Consider the following 22,146-nt stretch of genomic DNA (forward strand, 5'->3'; position numbering starts at 1 on the left):
CTCTTTGGAGCATTTATGTGAAATTCATTATTGATGCTTACGTGAATTCACCTGGCACAGCAAGTATTAGCAACTGGCCAATCTTTAGAACTTGTGTTGGAACTATGTCTGGTTGCCAAGGATACGGGAATGACATCTGAAAAACGAATAAAACAAATTAAATAACATCTTATTTTGAAACTTCGAAATAAGATTTTATTTCGAAGTTTCAAACTGAATTGCATATATCATAGGAGTGAGAAATAAAAAGTTTGTTGTGTAATGCCTTCTTTATTAAGTAAGAATTCTGCATTTGTATTCTTAGTGGAAGAAAGAAAGTAAACAGTTTATTTTTTTTTTAAATGTGAATTTGTTCTTCAGTTACTTAAATAGTGCACTAGGTGGAATCTTTCTTTATTCAACTCGTACAGTATTTCACCTTTCGTTATTTTCAGAAAAAAAAAGAAAAAATTTTCTCTGTTCATAAAAATCGGGGTAACACTCTTATGTAGTCTTTAACATACAATATGTAATTGAATAAATATTTTTATTCAATTACACATGGTAACTTTTTTTAATTACGATATATTTCAAATTTTTTCCATGTCGGTGTTATAACGCTGTTGTCCTATAGAATATGCAGTGTAATAATATATATATATAGAACAGTAGGATCGTTTCAGTTCAAGGGAATAGTTTCCCTTTAAAAGGGACGGCCAGGCTTTGTAAACTAAGGGCCCAGCAAGTTGATCTTGAGAATCCAACAACATGGCCTTCAGAGCCATGGGTGTTTCATTTATTTAATTTTTCTGATGAAGTATACGTATATAGTAAATATATACTTTTCAGATCTCGCCATTTCAAAATCATGATTAATAACTTGGTTTTAATTATAAGTTATTTAACGTGCAGAATATTATGAAAATACATAAACCAATATGTATCAGGATGCCATTAAGAACAGTAAAAGAAATGGTGATCGTCAGAGGGATGTAAAACTTGTCATAACTGTTTGGAACCATTGGTCTTGTTAAGGAGAAAGGTATTTCAACTTGGTGTGTTAACAGTGGCTCGCTCAAAATTGAAAACTTTACGAGCGGGAATGCTTGTTAATGAAAATGTTTAATTTTTAATAATCAAGTATATAATATGACTGATCATGAAGAATCATAAACAGATGAATTTCATAGTTTGTCTGATTCTTAATAGCTTAGTGACACGTTTCCTATATGCGTGGATATCAGTAAATATGTGAGCCTCATATTTTTGGGGGACGTGATACTGTATAACACACCTGATTTCAGGTGCTCCAGAAATCAGGTGTGTTATACAGTATTAGTCTCCTGTAAACATTTTCACTTTTGGGGTGAGCTGTTTGGTGATGTTATCTCGGATATTATTATAAATCAAGTTTACCAGCTACGTGGTATATTTTAGTAGTGGTAAATGGTTTATAACCACATGAGAAAGCACATATGAACAGCGCGTGACTCTAGCCTTGTGTGACCTCCTGAATTTTATTTTTATACAGGAATATTTTTCGAAAAAAATTACAAATAAAATGAGAAGGAACATTCTAATTTATTCTCATTTAATCAATAAGCTACATGGAAGTGTGTGTGTGTGTGTGCGCACGCGCGCGCACACATTGATAAAAGTTGTTAAAAAGAAAAATAGGGTAGACAGAATGAAAAGATGAGAGGAGGTAGTATAGCTACTAATTGAAAAAAGTGAAAAGCATAATAATAAAAGATAAGAAATAATATATTTTAAACACGAGGTAGAAATATACACATAGATAAGTATTTTTGTAGCATATCGCATAGTCCTGGCGTCTCGTCAAGTGTTAACCACCAGAATTGCACGAAAAACCGACAGTGTAGTGTCCTCTGTACATGCCATGGCAAAGTAAAATTAATAAGGAGAATTATATTATAAAGTATTTTAAGGCAAGTGCTTCATGCTACGTGGTAGAATGACTAACGTATAGGTTAGTGCAATTGCATCAGTTTAATTCGTAGCCATCTACCAAAGTAGTTAAGTTGGCATCGTTTTAATGATATCTTATATTGTGAATCTTCTCCACTGGTGAAGCGTTACTTATTCGAGGTACTGCAATACTATGGCAACTCGTTCTACCGCGTAGCATGAGGCTACGTAGTAGAATGACTTCAAGTCTCGCCATTTCAAAATCTTGTACTAAAATACTTTATGGTCCGTACTAAAATACATAGTCTATACTACTGCATACCATCAGGCATTTCTCATATTGTGGAGTTATACTTCATAACTGGGTTGTCACTATTTCAACAACCAGGGTACCTGCCCACGTACCTATTAGATCCTCGAAATGGTGCCGTCTGGGTGGTGGTATCCTCCTAGAATAAGTAACATTAGACTTCTTCACTGGTGAAGCGTTACTTATTCGAGGAAGTGCAATACCATGGCACTCGTTGTGAAGGTATTCACAATAGTGGCATAGTATTTAGGGTTAATCGCCACCTGTGGTTTCCCACATCTGTGATGGAATGCAGTACTACTACATAAGCCAGAAAAAAGTGTAGTGTCTGGTTTTTTTTTTTTTTTTTTATGAAAACCCCACGCACGAAAGGTATCAAAACCTATAGTACTTAGTACCGTGCATGGGTTAAAGGAGAAGTATGGGGAGAGGGGGATGCCGGAAACTTTGCTCTAGAGACTAAACATTGTTCTGTTGTTGTCTCTGGCTACTTGGCCGCAGGGCCCCTAGTGGAACCCTATGTTGCCCGCCACCACCACTGGGAGGTGAGCCAGGTTGCCTTAATACTCTGGCTGATCTATGCCAGGGTCGCCTGAGCTTTCTGGACGGAGACAAAAAAAAAAAAAAAAGAAAAGAAAAGAAAAAAAAAGGGAGAGAGTGGGGAAGATAGTAGAAGTGGTGGAGTCAAAGTAGACAAGAGGAGGAAAGAAGGCATCCTCCAGCCGAAAGAAGAGGTGGGAAGGGAGAAGTAGGAATCACCCTTGGTCTGGGTGCCCACCGAAGGCCAGGGAAAGGAAGACAGCTTGCAGAACAAGGGCGTTCTGCAAAGTTGGGTAGGTGCAACGGGAAGTGTATGAGTTTGATTTATATCAGTTCAGTGCCGTCATTCCAACGCGGAAGATGTCCAGTTGGATGTTCATTCAGTTCTGATAGTGGCCGGTGATGTTGCGGGATCAGACGTGGGGAGATGATACCAACGTCTTTTGAAGACTGCTGAGGCATACCTGCTAAAAGCTAAAAACGCTTCTTTTGATTTTAACAGGTTGCTTTCCGGACTGAGTGTGCTTAAATTTATATCCAATAACAGTTGATTGCGTAGGTCCAGTTAGATGTTACACGAGTGCATTACGTGGTGCCAGTCCTCCAGTTCTCCACAAACACAATGGGCATCGTTTACAAGCCCAAAGTCCTGAAGTCGCTTTTTGAATGACCCATGTCCTGTCAGAAGAAAGGTAGCGTGTAAATTAGGGAAGAACCAGCCAAGTCTTTGTTTGAGGTAGGGGACAAGGTATTTTTGTATTGATTGCGACCTCCACGGTTACCCCTATATACCGCTGTAGCATCTGTAGGTTATTTATAGCCGGTAAGTGTGTGTGTGTTTGTGTGTGTGTGTAAGTAAGTATATATGTGTGTTGTGATGGTTGTTGTTTGCCGGCCCTGGAGTCTTAGCAGCCGGGAGGCAGGGAGCAAGCTACCTGCGTCCCGACTCCCGTCCCTAGCCACGTGGAGGCGCTCCAGGAACTATCTAAATTACACTTAGTGGGATTCCAACAAGTGCAATCCCGGTTATAGTAAATAATGAATAGGGAGGATAAAGTAGGAGAAAAGAAAGTAGAAGAAGAAATGAGAGCAAAACACTCTCTCAGGAAAAAGAAGAAACAGGAAAGAGGAAAACACTAGTTGGAAACTCTAACAAGCGAGAGAGCTTGAAGAGGTAAAATTTTGAAGCCTGAAGGCTTGTGCATTTGAAAGAAAGATGGAACAGCCCAACTTGCACGGACAAGGGGAAAAAGAAAAGTCTCAAGGAAAGAACATAGGTAATGTACAAGTGGCTATTAGATAGCCACTTAAAAGAATAAATTAAGATAAATAATAAATACTTATGTCACCGATATGAAACATAGCAGTAAACATATTAACAAATTACACTGCATAAGCAGAGAGTAAAATATACAATATTTACAAAATAAGTAATTAAAATCTTGGCTGAAAAATTAGTCAACCAAGAAATTAACAGAAATAGTCAACCAGAAGAAATGTAGAAACATATATACAAAACACAAAGAGACAAACAGAACTCACCCAAGGCAAAGATATGCCAAAGGCAAAACCAATAAATACTGTACAGAGTTAGGAGACACTAGTTAGAAATAGCTTGGTAGTACTGCCTTTGGTGGAATCATCCCAACGGATTTGCCAGAGGGAAACAAGTTCCTGCCAAGTACGCCGGAGTTCTTTTTCGGATCTGCATCGACAATAGTTTTTATCCTCAGGAATTCAGTTTCTTTGTTATTTCTGATGCCATGTGAAGGCCACTTGGAGGTCAAGGGGGATACAACCTGTTAATACTTATAGTGCTGCTGTTGAGGTCGTTCTACAAGCCCGAGTCATTTTTAATAACATCAACCGTTGTATCTGCAGAATAACGTTCCTAGTGCTGATGATGGACAAACGATGGAACCATACGACAGCGCCGTATGTTACGAACTGTACAAAAACAATTTTAACGGGCATCAGAATTATCTCTCTGAGTGGTTTTCAGTAGTGCATCAGTAGTTGAGCACCCCTGCTTGAAGCCAAACTGGAGTGTAGAGGCGAGTCCTTTAGTCTCATAGACAGACTGAAGACGGATGAGAAGTAACCTCTTAAATACTTTTCCTAAAATTGGCAATAGAGCAATTGGACGGTATGCTTTGGCTGCACCAGTGGGACGATTTGGATCCTTGGGTAAAAGCCTGAGGTTGGCGTGTTTCCAACTTGTAGGAAAGGAGCCTTCATTAAGACACGTGTTGAACTAGAACATCGGGTGCAACAGACCAAAGGTGCTTGATGGACACCCCCCTCGATGATTTCCAGTCCGGGAGCTTTTCCATTTTTGATTTTATTTATGGCTAATGCAACCTCCTCTTCTGTGGCCGAGGGCAAGCAGCCCTGATTCTCAGTGATGATGTTTCTGTGTACTTCAGTGTCGTTATCAGGACTGTCTTGGTAGATTATTCCGTCTAGAATCTTGTTCATTGTCTCTTCCCAGGAAAGCGTCTCCGAGGAACCCTCAGAACGGATAGGATTTATGATATCTGTGGACCCAGCTTTGCTCCTTATGAGCTTGTGAACCAAACCCCAAGGGTTTTTATTGCCTTCCGTCTCCACCAGGGCACGTCAGGAACTTTGTTTGGCATGATAAATTTTGTTCGTGTATTCTCTCCGGATTGCATTGTATCTTTCCTTGTACTGTGCTATTGTTTGCGGTGGGTGTGTTCTTCTTTTTCTCTGTAACTCTTTCCTTGCACGCTGGAGAGAGGAGCGGAGATCTGTTAATTCTTCTGACCACCAGGGAACTGATTTTAGATGTCGGGTACATTTTTTTTCATCGAGGCACGTGATACTTTATGGAGTAAGTCTTGCAGGAAATTAGTTTTCTGGTAGCTATTCATGGTTCGAAAGCGCTCAGCTGAATGGTGGTGAAGAGCATCTCGGATAATGTTCTCAAAGATATTCCATTTGGCAGTTCTAGTGGAGAATCTGATGGTATAGTGAACATACATCAAACGAGAAGAGGTACTGTTTTCAATGCTATATGTTATTAGCCGATGATCACTGGTGGTAGCAGTGTCGTGCACTTGCCAATGCCTTAGTCTGTTGACAAGAGAGGGGATTAATAGTGTGATATCCAGATTACTCTCCCCATTTCCCGAGCTGTACGTAGTTTGCTGTCCAGGTAGGTTGGCTATAGTCCACGAGAGGCGATGAATTCCTCTAGTAGGTCTCCTCTGGCAGCAGTGGTGGCATTATGCCATTGGGTTGATTGAGAATTTGAGTCAGTAGCTATGATAACATCTGCATTTCCAAGGAGGTCAAGGGCTTGTTCAAGACGAGCAATGTGTGGCTGTATCTTGGTGCCAAATTGGAAATACGCCGTGAGAAATGTGATACAGCCAAAGTTGCCCTCAACAGTTGCCCCAGCCAGATGTGGGCAGCATAGGGAATCAATTCTAGTGATGACTAGATCCGGATTGCGGACAACGATGGCTGCGGTATTCACAATATGAGATATAATTAAAACGATGCCAACTTAACTACTTTGGTAGATGGCTACGAATTAAACTGATGCAATTGCACTAACTTATAGGCCAGTTTAAAGGAAAATTATTAATTTTAATTTACCATGGCACGTACTTTATGTTAGAAACAGAGGACACCACACCATATTGTCCTTTATTCGTGCAATTCTAATTGTTGAAACTTGAAGAGACGCCAGGATTTTTTTGATTTTTTTTATCATATATTATTAAATTTTTAGCTATAGCTTATGTTTGACGGTACTCACCTCTTAATCCGTATGGTTAAGGTTTGGAATTCAAATAAGGAGTTACTTGAATTCCAAACCTTAATCATACGGATTAAGGGTTAAAAATATAAGCTATAGCTAAAAATTTAACGACGAAATTCGATACTAAGAAGTCTTTGCTAAAATTAACATAAGTGTTTTATCATATATTTAATGGATACTCTATCTAGAATGTTAAATATAATATTAAATGCATTGATTGTTTCTCAGGGACAAGTCGCTTCTTCTAGTTAATATACAATTGTAGAGAAGTGTCCAAAACTAGAGTGCAGGAAAAAAAAACGATCTCGCCGGTCGCGCTTCTGCTCTTCAATTCGTCTTTTCTATAGCTTATAAAAGAACAAAAATATAAAAAAAAAATTCAAGTGGTTGTTTCTACGTGCCAGAGCTGTCGCTCATATCCGCGTGATATGTACAGCTGTTTGCCTGTAAAAGTGTTCACTGTCCGATTTGCTTGTGTAGGCTGAATAACTCACCAGAAACCATTCTTTTCCCTCCCCCTGAAATCGGCTAACTGCAGCCTCTGTTGAAAAGGACTTTAGAAAATCCTCTAGTCTTTGATGGGAATCGAACCAAGAACTCTTGGCAGACGGCAATGTATCGTGCCGACTAAACTGCCATAGAGGTAGTGGTCCCACGCTCTCCTATATGATGTTCTAGCCTGGTAACGACACGAGTAAGTTATATCCCTTTCCTATCAATTTTCCTCTTAATGCATTTAAAAATTATTTCGTGCTCTAACTGTGAATGTCTAGGTATTACAGTTTTATCATATCATACATTTTAACTGTATAACTGTGATACAGCCTTTTTCAGTAAGATATTTCTATATCTGTGTTCTTTTAAGATTTGTGTTAAGACTCTTAGAATTTCCTCTACCTATTTTGGTATTCATCGGGAGTCTTATCTTAAATAGAGCATATTCTTAAAATAGTTTCTTTCAATCAAGTCAACCGAAGAGAGAGTATAAGATTAAATCTCTAATTTAAAGGTATCTTACATGTTTTAAATTTATGTTCTCTATTGATTGTGAAACTCTAGATGACTTTAAAGTTTGTGGAACACTCATATTAAGTTATTATACTTGCCTCTCCCGTTGGTAAGAGAATCGGTTTAGGAGCTTGGCAGTTGACCATTTCTGGTGACGGACGCCGGATAACATTTCGTATGAAGTTCCAGAAGCGACTTGTCGAGTTTGATCCTGTTTAATAAAATAATCTTATTAATCGAAGTTATAGAAACTTTTTCAGTTTGTTTCAGTAACACAAACTGAAGGTGAAAGACATACACCATTCAATAAGAGATATAGCATATGGATTCACCAGTTGTTAAATTGACAACCACAACAGAAAAAATGCAGTCTGTCAGTCATTGTAATGTTCTGTTAGCTGTGCATTGGTGTGCATGTAAGAAAAAAGAACCTGTATTTTCAGCATGATATTAGAAAATTCGGCGTAATTCTATTATTGGTAATGGTCGGGTCATTATTTTGCTTGAAAATAAAGGATGATATACTGCGAAACTGACAAGCAGATTGGATGAAACTTATTGCCGGTGGTGTAGCGGATCTGTGGGCAAGTAATCGGGAAATATGTAACGGTAAGAAGCCTATGTATACACATGTATAAATCTATACAGCATGTCTTCGTATTAAGATTGCCGTGATGATTTCTTTAAGCTACGGTATTTTTTGATATGTACACTAATGGTTGTTGGCGAGGCATTCTTCCTTATCTAGCGGATTAAGGTTCTTTTGGCATTAATAGAAATGTGAACAGCATATTTTTCATTATTGGGCTGCAGAAAATCTAACATGGATGAGCAGGAAAGAGTTATCCAAGATGGGAAAGAGATCGATTGAACAATTACCGTTAGGTAGTGGATTAATTTCACCTGACAGCAGATTACAGCATGTCCATTAGCTTACAGTTTACCTTTCAGTGCATATATCCTTTGAAAGTTAAAGTAAGTTTTTGAATTTGCAAGTTTTTTTACTTTGTAAGATGTGCGGCTATTAGCCTCTTTGAATAACAAAACTATTTTTAAACCTGGATATTTTGAGATATTAAGAAGTAACGGTGCTGGCCTAAATCATCGAAATGTTGCAATTTCTGAGTGGCTGTTTTGACAATTCGACATCAGGTGACGAATTCAAAATGGAGTTGTTATCCAAGATTTTCACTGCCCTATCTTAGGTAACCTTATATATTATAGTCAATAAATTTCTGTTTCGCTCAGACTGAACCAGGAAGGAATTTTATAGAATATCACGTTGCTGAAACACGTGAAAAAACTGAAACACAAAAGTGAAAAACATTTGTGGATGAGGGCTGGAGACATTATTGGCATCTGACAGTGATGAGGAATGGGAAATCGAGAAAAAAAAAACCTCAAGTAATATTATTATATCTCAGAGTGATAGAGATGGTGATGATGGGCCTTTTCGTCATCCTTGATCAGGGCCTGATAAACAGCCACGTTGATAATGACAAAAGTGAACGAAGGAATAATGGTAATGAGACGAGCCTAAGTACTGATCTGCAGCCAGATACATCAAATGTTTATGATGTAATCATAACCCTTGATTGGAGGGCAGTTGGTAGCCGAACAGAACATCCTCTTCGCCCTTGGAATGACAGCCTTCCACCTGAACCTGAAAAATAAGTCAGTAACGGGATTCGAACTCTGGTCTTTTCCATGCTCCACACCGGGTTGGAAAAGACTTGAGTTCGAATCCTGTGAATGACGCGAGGAATTTTTATGGACATTTTCACAACGTGGCTCAGTTAGTCGGTATCCGGCGAGAGTAGCATGGTTTTTTCCCCAGAATAAAACCATGCTACGAAAAAACTGTTGGTTTTTCGTCCAGCAAAGAGCAAATAGGCTACAGAACACACGCAATTTACAGACAGATTATATACGGCTCAATGTGGCCTAAGTTGATGATGCGCCTAAAACCTACAACAACTGATGTGGTACGGCATGCATATAGTTATGTTTTTAATTACTATTTAATTACTATTGAACTAAGGCAGATTCTGAGTAAACATTTTCACCTTGTTTGAAGTCAAAGTCTCCTGGTCCATCAGTTGTGCCTGCTGCGAAGCTGTAGCCCATAGCAGGTTTACAGGTCTTCACCTGTAAAGAGAGAGAAAAAAGAAAAAGAAAATCTAAATCATTCCGTTAATATAGCCAGCCTTGAGCTGTGACGTGATTTTTGGAATTATACTTTATGGTATAGATATATAAAATAAGGCAAGTATATAGTTAAGTATATTTTGTGTTTGAATTTACGGAGTACACACACACAAAAAAAAATAAAGTAAATTGTATACACTCATATTATATTGTTGTATACCCAGTAGCGTAACTATGCCAATGCGGTGCAGTGTGGCCCACTACCGTCCTGTCCGAAACAGAAAAAAATTTAATTGAGTAAAAATGTAAGTTTTTTTTTTTTTTTTTTAGTTATGTTTATGATAAAATTTACTACGTCTACAAACAATAATTTTTTTTCACACGAAGAATGTTTATTGTTAGCTAGCTGCACAGCACAAGCAAATCTGCATTGAATAGAGGTGAAATGGCATTAGCATAGCTGCTGCTTCCACGGCAATTTTTAAGGATTTGTGAGTGTGGGGGTAAAAGTCAAAAGACCCCACGTATTGGGGTAGGGGCCCATTTATTGCAGGTCATTATTATTGAGTATATAGTATTACTCATTATATATAGTATTACTCATTATTTTCAGGGGTGGCCACACTAAACTTTGCATTGGGGCTCCCTTTTTCTAGTTACGACACTGTGTATACCGCTCAATTTTGGTGTTTTTTTTTTCAAGGGCCAACCACTAAAATTGAGAGGAAAGGATAATTTATTAATATATATATATATATATATATATATATATATATATATATATAATTAGATTTAAATAATGTTAAAAAAGGAATATTACATAAGAAAAATAAAAAAATAAAAAAAAAATAAAAAATAAAAAAGGAGGGTACAGCACACATCAGGGGCAGCAAAACGCATAATCCTCTACATGATGCTTGAAATATAATCATATAAATTAGAATAAAGTTATATAATGAAATAAAATAATGCCAGCAGTACGGCAAGACAAGAGCGAAAAAACAAAATTAAACTTAAATTCAAATTAAACAGGAAGGGAAGAGAAATGTAACAAGAGTAAAAATATTGCAGCGAAAACTCTAAATTAATTTAGAAAATTTAAATATACAAATAATCATTCTTTGAAATTTAAAAGCCAATTAAATGAAATTTAGCGGTGCCCCCTCTGATGGGCACCAGGTCCAAATTTATGTGAAATATCACCAAACAGAGATTTAAACTGCTACAACAAAACCAAACAAAACAAAAATAGACTGACCATTATGCCCCATCTCAACAGAGGACCACAAGGCCAATAATGGTCAGGGAATCGCTGCATTTCGAACGCTAAACAAATCACCGCAAAGGAGAAACGATCGCAAGATCAGTCCGCCACACCGATCCCCAGATCGAATCGCCAATGCAGGGAATTGAACAGCGGTGGTCCTGATGCAGCGAAAATCAAAGATAGAACAGACATTAGCACTCCAGTGCAAAGCCACACTACTGACAAAAGCATATTTAACCCGTTTATATAAATGAATAATGAACTATAGATGGCAGTACAGGCGCAGCGTTAGCAATTCGCCCAATACTATCATATGACATAATTAGATTTAAATAATGTTAAAAAAGGAATATTACATAAGAAAAATAAAAAAAAAAAAAAAAATAAAAAATAAAAAAGGAGGGTACAGCACACATCAGGGGCAGCAAAACGCATAATCCTCTACATGATGCTTGAAATATAATCATATAAATTAGAATAAAGTTATATAATGAAATAAAATAATGCCAGCAGTACGGCAAGACAAGAGCGAAAAAACAAAATTAAACTTAAATTCAAATTAAACAGGAAGGGAAGAGAAATGTAACAAGAGTAAAAATATTGCAGCGAAAACTCTAAATTAATTTAGAAAATTTAAATATACAAATAATCATTCTTTGAAATTTAAAAGCCAATTAAATGAAATTTAGCGGTGCCCCCTCTGATGGGCACCAGGTCCAAATTTATGTGAAATATCACCAAACAGAGATTTAAACTGCTACAACAAAACCAAACAAAACAAAAATAGACTGACCATTATGCCCCATCTCAACAGAGGACCACAAGGCCAATAATGGTCAGGGAATCGCTGCATTTCGAACGCTAAACAAATCACCGCAAAGGAGAAACGATCGCAAGATCAGTCCGCCACACCGATCCCCAGATCGAATCGCCAATGCAGGGAATTGAACAGCGGTGGTCCTGATGCAGCGAAAATCAAAGATAGAACAGACATTAGCACTCCAGTGCAAAGCCACACTACTGACAAAAGCATATTTAACCCGTTTATATTTTTTATTTTTTTTATTTTTTTATTTTTCTTATGTAATATTCCTTTTTTAACATTATTTAAATCTAATTATGTCATATGATAGTACTGGGCGAATTGCTAACGCTGCGCCTGTACTGCCATCTATAGTTCATTATTCATTTATATAAACGGGTTAAATATGCTTTTGTCAGTAGTGTGGCTTTGCACTGGAGTGCTAATGTCTGTTCTATCTTTGATTTTCGCTGCATCAGGACCACCGCTGTTCAATTCCCTGCATTGGCGATTCGATCTGGGGATCGGTGTGGCGGACTGATCTTGCGATCGTTTCTCCTTTGCGGTGATTTGTTTAGCGTTCGAAATGCAGCGATTCCCTGACCATTATTGGCCTTGTGGTCCTCTGTTGAGATGGGGCATAATGGTCAGTCTATTTTTGTTTTGTTTGGTTTTGTTGTAGCAGTTTAAATCTCTGTTTGGTGATATTTCACATAAATTTGGACCTGGTGCCCATCAGAGGGGGCACCGCTAAATTTCATTTAATTGGCTTTTAAATTTCAAAGAATGATTATTTGTATATTTAAATTTTCTAAATTAATTTAGAGTTTTCGCTGCAATATTTTTACTCTTGTTACATTTCTCTTCCCTTCCTGTTTAATTTGAATTTAAGTTTAATTTTGTTTTTTCGCTCTTGTCTTGCCGTACTGCTGGCATTATTTTATTTCATTATATAACTTTATTCTAATTTATATGATTATATTTCAAGCATCATGTAGAGGATTATGCGTTTTGCTGCCCCTGATGTGTGCTGTACCCTCCTTTTTTATTTTTTTATTATTTTTTATTTTTTTATTTTTCTTATGTAATATTCCTTTTTTAACATTATTTAAATCTAATTATGTCATATGATAGTATTGGGCGAATTGCTAACGCTGCGCCTGTACTGCCATCTATAGTTCATTATTCATTTATATAAACGGGTTAAATATGCTTTTGTCAGTAGTGTGGCTTTGCACTGGAGTGCTAATGTCTGTTCTATCTTTGATTTTCGCTGCATCAGGACCACCGCTGTTCAATTCCCTGCATTGGCGATTCGATCTGGGGATCGGTGTGGCGGACTGATCTTGCGATCGTTTCTCCTTTGCGGTGATTTGTTTAGCGTTCGAAATGCAGCGATTCCCTGACCATTATTGGCCTTGTGGTCCTCTGTTGAGATGGGGCATAATGGTCAGTCTATTTTTGTTTTGTTTGGTTTTGTTGTAGCAGTTTAAATCTCTGTTTGGTGATATTTCACATAAATTTGGACCTGGTGCCCATCAGAGGGGGCACCGCTAAATTTCATTTAATTGGCTTTTAAATTTCAAAGAATGATTATTTGTATATTTAAATTTTCTAAATTAATTTAGAGTTTTCGCTGCAATATTTTTACTCTTGTTACATTTCTCTTCCCTTCCTGTTTAATTTGAATTTAAGTTTAATTTTGTTTTTTCGCTCTTGTCTTGCCGTACTGCTGGCATTATTTTATTTCATTATATAACTTTATTCTAATTTATATGATTATATATATATATATATATATATATATATATATAATTTATTAGAAACAGGTCCGCTCATTCTGTAGTGAACAGGCAATGATAATAATAGTAGTATATACGTAGATTTCTGAATTTTGATTATGAAGGTTACGCCAAATAAATTTATCATTATTACTGGTATTTAGCTCGCTGCTGACCCAACAGAGAACCAGATTAAGAGTGAGTAATATCAAAATAAGAATAAAAAATATATAATACAATAAGAATAACCGGGGAATAAAATAACAAAAAAGGAGGAAAAACTTACTTTGTTCAAGAGGATCTGAAATACTAGTTTTCATGAGAACAGTTCTCCATGGAGAACTTTTTCTATATGTATATAAGTTTTTCATGTGTGCTCCATTAATTCAAAACACAGAGTATATACTTACTCAACTATATACTTACACTATTATATACAGTATATTACAACTGCATATTCATTATGGTCGTGAGGTTTAATCGCTTTAGCAGTGACTTTAGTCCATAAATTCAATGCAATAACGTTTAACTATTTACAAAATATCTTTACAAATCACATACACACAGTGATGGGATTCAAATAATTTAACAACCGGTTCGCTGCCCTAATGACCGTTCTAAGTATAAAAAAACTATATACCGAAAGGTAGTTTATTATTTCATGCAGTTAATACTTAAATAAGAACAATAAGAGGTCCACAAAACTAGATTATGTTATAAGAAAGAGTTTTAAAATATTAATGAAAAAATATTAAATAATACCTGACAAAAAACTAAAACTGTTATTTAAGATATTTCCATATTGCTTCTTGATTGGCGTCCTCGCTTGCAATTTTCTTCGCTTTTATCCGAGCATCATCGGCTGAGTGATTTATCCTTAACCACTGTGGGAGTAGGATCCCATTCCTTTAGAGGTAGGCCGATTAGATTAATAGTCATTGTGTTTGATATATTAGAAACAGTTAGGCGACTTCTCTTCTCTGAACATATGTTCATCTTTGAAAAACCCCTTTCCGCTTCTGCTGAACTTACAGCAATTGTTCTGACAATATTTTTAGCTCTTTGAACACTTTCAGGAATTGCATAATTCTGGGAATTTTTTAAAACGTTTTCCAAGAAATCTCAATAATCATTAATATCAATTTGGTAATTAAAAATGTCATTAAATACGAGCAATTGTTCTGCAGCTGCTTTCCATGGAACTAGTACTTCTTCAATATTCCAGTAATCTGGCTCCAAAAAATTGAGAAATTGTAATTTATTCCTATCTTGAAATTGGCTACAACTTGCTTTTAAATGTTCACAATCCATTAGTCTTTTTTTCTTCAAATTCGTTACGATGTTTTTTAAAGTCTTTCTCGAGGAAGCCCCAGACAAATCGATAATTTTCTACAAATTTTATATTTTTGAAGGTTTCTGAAGTAATTAATTCATCAACTTTTTTTTCGTATGGACCCTTTTCCTTTCCAAGCATTTGAAATGCTTTAATAGATCTTATCACGAGTTTTTCAGCCTTTATTATGTCTATATTTCTTGCTTGCAGTGCATTTGAAAGAAGAGAAATTTCGTTTAAAATATCAATCATCAATGCCAAATCAGTTATAAAATATATATTTTCAAGACCGGGCAGCCATACCTAAGTACCTTTTATTTGAATAAAAATAGTGATGTAGCGCTGGATAAGTGCGCCACACAGCTAGGGTTGACCTTAAACTACAGGCAGCCAATTTGGTCCCAAAACTCTACCAATCTTTATAATTTCAATTCCAAGTTTTTCGGATATTTTGGAAAGTTCAATTTGGTTCTTATTGGATTGATGAAAAATAGTATATATCTTATCAATAAATATTTTTAAATGATTTATTTGCTTTGTTTCCTTTATTGAATCATCTAAAACAAGATGGAGGCGATGATTTAAACAGTGCCATATTATTATGTTTGGAAACTCTTTTGCAATCCTAGTGCTCACTCCAGATTTTCTCCCAAGCATAACGCTGGCACCATCGGAGCAAAATCGTATTAAATTTTTTTCTAGGTAGTTCTTAGTAACCCCAACATTATTTAAACTTCCCATAACTGAAGAACATATTGTCTCTGCATCTTGTTTTTCCAATTCAACTAGTTCAACGAAAATTGTTGGTGATGTAACTGAATCCAAGGCCAATTCTAATGCAACAAATTCTGATTTTGGTTTCTTATTGAAAAAAATATGTCAAACTCTGTTGCCTTTTCATCCTTTTAAGGGCTACTGCAAAAAAATTTAAAAATGTTTTATTTTAATATATTATAGAGCAGGAGCAGATATGTGCCAATATATTTGAATATTTTTACTGGTTCTGTCCACGTGTGGTCATAGCATAAACTTTTATAAAGCACTATGCTTATACCATTGATAAACATCAGTCAGAACATACATTTTCTTAATTTTATCGATACTAAACGAAAATTTCTTGCTGAATTAATAAATGGCATAGAATACCAGGCGCCCACCTTAGAGAGAACCCTGATCAAGTGCCATTTTAACAACCGGTTCGCCAAACTCAACAAAAAATTAGGTATCGGTTCTGCCGAACCGGTACGAACCGGCTGAATCCCGCCACTGCATACACATATTATTTTATATGTTATATGGATTATACCTTTATACGCCTAATGACTAAAATTAATCCAACTAAAAGGACATTTTAAAAATTTGCATGGGGTTCTGTGCCGTTATAAATAAGTAAACAATTACTTTTAGATAGTTGGCATAGTAACACTGGAAGCACATAGTCCGGAGTTTCCCAGAGTATGGCCCCCCCAAGGCACACCTACTATTTTTTGGAGGGAGGGAACGCTTGTTGTTTTCATGATGACTTTGTTAATGAAATATGGCCAAGCCACCCCACTAATCCAGGCAACAAGCGTTTTTTATTTATTTCTGCTATTCATATTTTATTTCTTTGAGATTAAATCTATTGAAGTATATATTCATAGCTAAATTTTAAGTCAAATCTGTTTAGTTGCACTTGTTCTGAACTTGGGGGAGGGGCATGAAATTTATGAAAAATTTAGGAGGCTCAAGGTATAAAAGTTCGGGAACTTCTGATATGGTCGCTTGAACAGTTGTACGTAAGTAAGAAAAAGCCATGTCGGTCTTGTTGAAGAGAGTCCTGTTCCATGTGTTTAGAGATCTTGCATACATTTGAGCAGTGGCGGATTAAGGATAGTTGGGGCTCCTAGGCAGATTATATTTGGGGGCCCCCCAAAAAATAATAATAATAAAAAATAAATAAAAGTTAGGTGGCAAATAAATGAAATTTTGTACTTTTGAATTTTTTGCTTAAATTTTCGCTTAAATTAATAAAGATTTTTATGATGTTTACTGAAAACATTAATCTATTTTAGAACACTATAGGAAAATGTCTTGGCTTGGGACACCCCCCCCCCCAAATCCTGGGGCCCCTAGGCACGTGCCTCATTGCCTTAATGGGTAATCCGCCACTGCATTTGAGTGAATTTTATGGAGACTAGTTATTACATTATCTGAAATATTAGGTAGGCAACGTGGAGAATTGTTACTGCTGACGCTTTTTCCTGTAATCGATTGAAAAATCTGTCTAACTAGAGGTCACCTATAGTCAAAATCCTGACTGTAAAGGTCCCCGATTTCAAACATGGCGAGATTTGCACAGTTTGTGTAAACCAACTTCAATTAAACATTGCAAAATTAGTATAAAAGAAAGGTAAAATTGTTTGAACAATTTTACTGAGTTCACATTTCAGCTGTAACGTGTTGCAGTGGTGTGGTACGTTCCTGTTATTATCCACACAGACGTTATAGACTTAGTTTTTAGAATTGGGAAGACCTCATTTTGAATACAACGATGAAATTCATGTTTCGCACATGATTTGGAATAAACATGTAGTACTCTGATGGCGTGGAAGCAAAACTTATTTGGATCTACCAGAGGTTAAAATATTACATTCTTCATTCCGGGCGTTAATGATTTTATTTGAGACCAACTCTTCTCGTAGTGCATATCATTGGCACGACTATCTCACTCACTTTTGTAGTCCTAATAAAATGCCGATTACCTATAAATCACCACATATCTGCTAATCATACTTCTGATAGTGTACACCTAAGAGGATATTCTCCGTGTTTGCGTATGCTTTTTGTGGACGGCATACGCAAGAGGTATTGAAAGCAACATACAGTATTTCCATTGTATAAGGACACAGCCTTAAGGCTAACTTTAGAAGCATCTATAAATAGTGTCCATTCTTCGGGAACGTGCCTCATGTTCATTGTTGTCATCAGACCATCAACTTCCTTAAAAACAGTCACTTCAACTTCTGTTTGATAGAATTTATCATAGTCTTTATTTCGAGTACGGTCACTTTCACAGAATGATCTAGAACAGGGGTGGCCAACAAGTCGATTGCGGCTTTAATTTTAACCATTACCAGAGCCTGTAGCACCACTAGCACTGTTGCCCTACAGGTCTTGGCCGGAGCCCTTCCCCTTGATCTGGACATCATATGTACTGGAATAGCCTATTATATAACCAAAGGAATGCCTTGCACCCACCAAGACTACACAGTGGATAACAATGCAACCCACAAGGCTGAAAAGAACAGGCTGCAGAAATACCTAAAAGAAACCTGGCAAGACCGCTGGACAAACACAACAAAAGGGAATATCACCAAAAAGTTCATCCCGGACGTAGACAGAGTATACCCCATTCTTCCAACCTGGCTGCAACCCGGACTTTACACGACCTACCTCCTTACGGGTCATGGGGCTTTCAATGCAAAGCTTACAGCATTGGGAATAGTGGAGGATCCACGTTGTACTTGCGGGGAACAAGAAAGCTGGGTGCACATTATGTTTGAGTGTGCCCAATACGAAGACCTTAGATGCAGACTAATAACTAGAGTTCACTATCTACCGAGGGATCTCGAGTCACATCTACTAGATACGCAAGAAGAATATTTAGCCTTAACTGATTTTACCCAGGGATTATTTACCAGGCGCCAAACACTAACCGCCATATACAGAAGACCTTAACGGCAAATCTGCAAATAGCAGCGAGACGACATAGAGGAGCCGACTATAAAGACCTTGGACTGACTACAAAATGCACTGGGAAAGACAAGTGACAATAGATTGTCTAACTACAAGAGTCATGATTACCGCCAATGGAAGCGAAAAAACCTTTAAATAGTCGTGACATCAGAACAAAGTGCCCCAAGACCTTGCAGCTTAGACCCACTACAAAATGACAAAAGGTAGTGTAAGGACTAGCAAACATCACGGAAGGGATAAAACCCCATAATGACAGCCAGTAGACTTGATTATGACCTCAAGATAATGACCAGAAAATAGGCCCCAAACCACATGCAGTCTGGAAGGATGACATCTCAGATTTAACCCCCTATTAGTGTCCCACCTAGATGAGACTCAACGGCCAGCTTTTTAGGGCCTGAAAACTGATGGAGACGACATCCGGTGGCACTCTCCCGCCGGAACAGCCTATTGGCGACCCAAATCCGCACTCTCTTGAGCGGATTTTTTTTTTTTTTTTTTTTCAAACTCCTGGGGAGGAGAGGCTTGCCTCCCCAATTTTCTCACTCTGGTGGGGCACGGGCATGCCTCACCACCCACAGGGGCCATCTACTCTGTCGGCCCCTTATTTCCAATTTCTTCCCCCAGTCTTCATCCTCCCCCCAAACTTTTGTCTTGCACAGCGTTTAGCCCTACATGTCAAAATCAAAAGAGAACATCAAAATTCTTGCCCGAACCTATTTCGTTTTTAAAACTCACTTTGACCGCACAGCCCCACGTCGCATACTATTAATACTAACTTGTTAAGTATCACTAATATCAACCTCGATTTATTTATTATTATTATTATTATTTTTTTTTTTTTTTTGGTCCTAGCCACTGAAATCCCAGGAAAGTAAGTGGCAAGACCAGCCAGAGTACAAATATTGGTAACACCCGGCCGGCCTCCCCGTGGCGGGTATTGGTAACGTCGGGTCTCGCTAGGGGCCCGGCGGCTAACAGGCCGGACGAACAATGGGCACAACAAACTACACAGTACATATCCCACACACTTTTAAATCTCTGGCTTGTCCGATACAGAGAACATACGCGGAGACGGGAGAAATCCCAGGTGCCGTCAGACCCCGAACATACCTAATACCTAATGCATATGCCTATTGCAAATCCGTTGAACCACGTGACGACTATTGTTGCCGCGCAGCCAGTGCGCTTGTTTAGTGAAAATTCACGCAGTTTCGTTGTGGAGAGCATAGTGTATGCGTCGAATCCTTATTTAGCTTACTTAATATTAATAACCGGACAGTACTGTATTTATACGTTAATTTAATATTTGACTTAAAATGAATACTACGAAAAAGAGCAAAACGTATCATTTTCATCAAGAGTGGGAACTAGAATACGTTTTTGTAATGATAAAAGAAAAATGTTGCTTGATTTGCAATGCTTCCGTGGCCATACCCAAAAAAGGAAATTTAGGAAGGCACTTCAGCGCACTCCATGGTAAATACCAATCGGATTTTCCGCCTAATAATGACCTTTAGAAAAAATAAATGAAAAGATATATTAAATAAATAAATTATTTAATATATTTAAATCCAGATTATTCGCACAACAAAATTTCTTCATGACACCTAATTTACAATCTAAAACAGCAACTATTGCATCATTTAAAGAGTCATCTTCTTGCAAAAAAATACAAACCATTTTCTGATGGTCAGTTCATTAAAGACTGATTTTTAGAAATAACAGATTCTCTTTATGAAAATTTTAAGAAAAAAATGCAATTGAAAGTGATCGTCAAGATCTGCAATTATCTCGAAATACTGTGATGCAACGCATCGAAAAAATGAGTAAAAATGTGAGCGAACAATTGTATGCTCATATTGCTAATTTTGTGTCCTTTTCTTTACAACTGGATGAATCTAAAGACGTCAGTGATACAGCTCAATTGCTCGTTTTTATTCGTCTGGGTTTCGATGATTCTGCTATTAGAGAAGAATTTCTGGGTATGGTTTCGAAGAAGAAAAACACTACAGGTCTTGATATGTGTAACGCATTCAAAAATTTTATTGAAAAAAAAATAAATTACCACTATTTAAGCTCGTATCAATAACAACGGATGGAGCTAAAGGAGCTAAAATGAAGGGCATCTTAACGGATTCATCGCATTGTGCCAAATGGATGATGAATTCCCAGATTTTTTGAGTTACCACAGTACTGTATCATATTTTACTGGCTAACATGTGTTAGCCAGCAAAAGATTAAATACCAAAAGTGTTATGGACATCAGAGAACAGTCTCTTCAAAGGAAACTTTTCAAACTGCGACTCGATAAAAATGAACTAGATCTGATATCACACACATATGTGAGGTGGCCTAGTCGGAGTAAGTTTCTACAGAGATTTCGAAATTTGCTGAATGAAATTAAAAAATTTGTTCATCAGAGGAGAGATGATTATCAGCAGCTACAAGATACGGGTGGTTGTGTGATCTGTTTTTTTTGGCAGATTTTACCAGTAAATTCAGTGATCTGAATTTGGAATTACAAGCAAAATATAAAAATGTGGATGACATGATTAGTAGTATTTCTTCATATAAATATAAATTTTTGTCAATGACTAAGGATCTCAAAAAAAAAAAAATTCGATCATTTTGAAAAGATGCAAGATCATTTGCAAAAATATCCTGTTTTTGAATTTAATAGTGGGAAATATGTTTCTGAAGTTGAGAAAGTTGCGGATGATTTTGAAACCAGATCCAGTAATTTTAAAACAATTGAAGACATTGTTCAATATATTTCTTATCCATTTAATGTCGACTTAGATACAAAACAAATTACAGAAAAAATCGCTGAGATTTTTCATATGGAGCAAATATTACTTGAAACTGAAATTATTAGATTGCGAAGCGATATCTTCCTAAAAGCCAGATCATCAGAAAAAGACTTCTGGAAATATGTTTGCTGAGAAAAGCACCTAAATGTAAAAAAAAATGAAGTGAACTTTTTAATTCTGTTTTGGTTCCACATATCTATGTGAATCGGCCTTTTCGCATTTGAAACAGACGAAGAATCGCTCTACTCTTACGGACTTGTATACAGAAGATTCTTTACGGTTGGCCTTATTACAGTATATCCCCGATTTTGAAAGCTTGGCAGACGACATGAAGACACAAACTTCACATAAATTAAAAATTTAAATACGTATGACTTTAAAATAAGAATTCTGAATTTTATTTAAGTTTAAAATTTATAAACAACATTTTTCAATATGTGTTGATTAACTTTATTTAACCATGTGCTGTGAAATTCTTGAGATGGTAGATCGCGGCACATTTTGAAGAAACAAAGTAGATCGCATCACAAATTCGGTTGGCCACCCCTGATCTAAAAGATTCCACTGTTGTAACCTTGAGGCCAAAAGCTCTGCCTTTTCTTCGGCAGTTTGAGATTAGCATTAGTTTAGCATTATTTTCTTGCATATGATGCAAGAAAGCAAGCGTATACAGCATCAGCCGGGAAAAAAAAAAAAAAAAATCCCCTT

The 22,146-nt window shown here is 36.8% G+C and overlaps 1 protein-coding gene across 1 annotated transcript in view; it reads right to left on the reverse strand.

Annotated features, from left to right (window-relative positions):
• LOC150081599 (neutral ceramidase B-like) overlaps nucleotides 1-22,146 on the reverse strand; it is a 178,738-nt gene that overhangs the window by 51,090 nt on the left and 105,502 nt on the right. The window contains exons 10-12 of the mRNA XM_090380565.1: nucleotides 9,623-9,704; nucleotides 7,655-7,767; nucleotides 42-136 (exon numbers count right to left, since the gene is read on the reverse strand). Coding sequence (XP_090236691.1) covers nucleotides 42-136; nucleotides 7,655-7,767; nucleotides 9,623-9,704 — 290 coding nt within the window. The remainder of the gene's footprint in view (nucleotides 1-41; nucleotides 137-7,654; nucleotides 7,768-9,622; nucleotides 9,705-22,146) is intronic.

The sequence above is a fragment of the Mastigoproctus giganteus genome, chromosome 8 (genome assembly GCF_048544385.1).
Source record: "Mastigoproctus giganteus isolate SK-2022 chromosome 8, ASM4854438v1, whole genome shotgun sequence".
NCBI lineage: Eukaryota > Metazoa > Arthropoda > Arachnida > Uropygi > Thelyphonidae > Mastigoproctus > Mastigoproctus giganteus.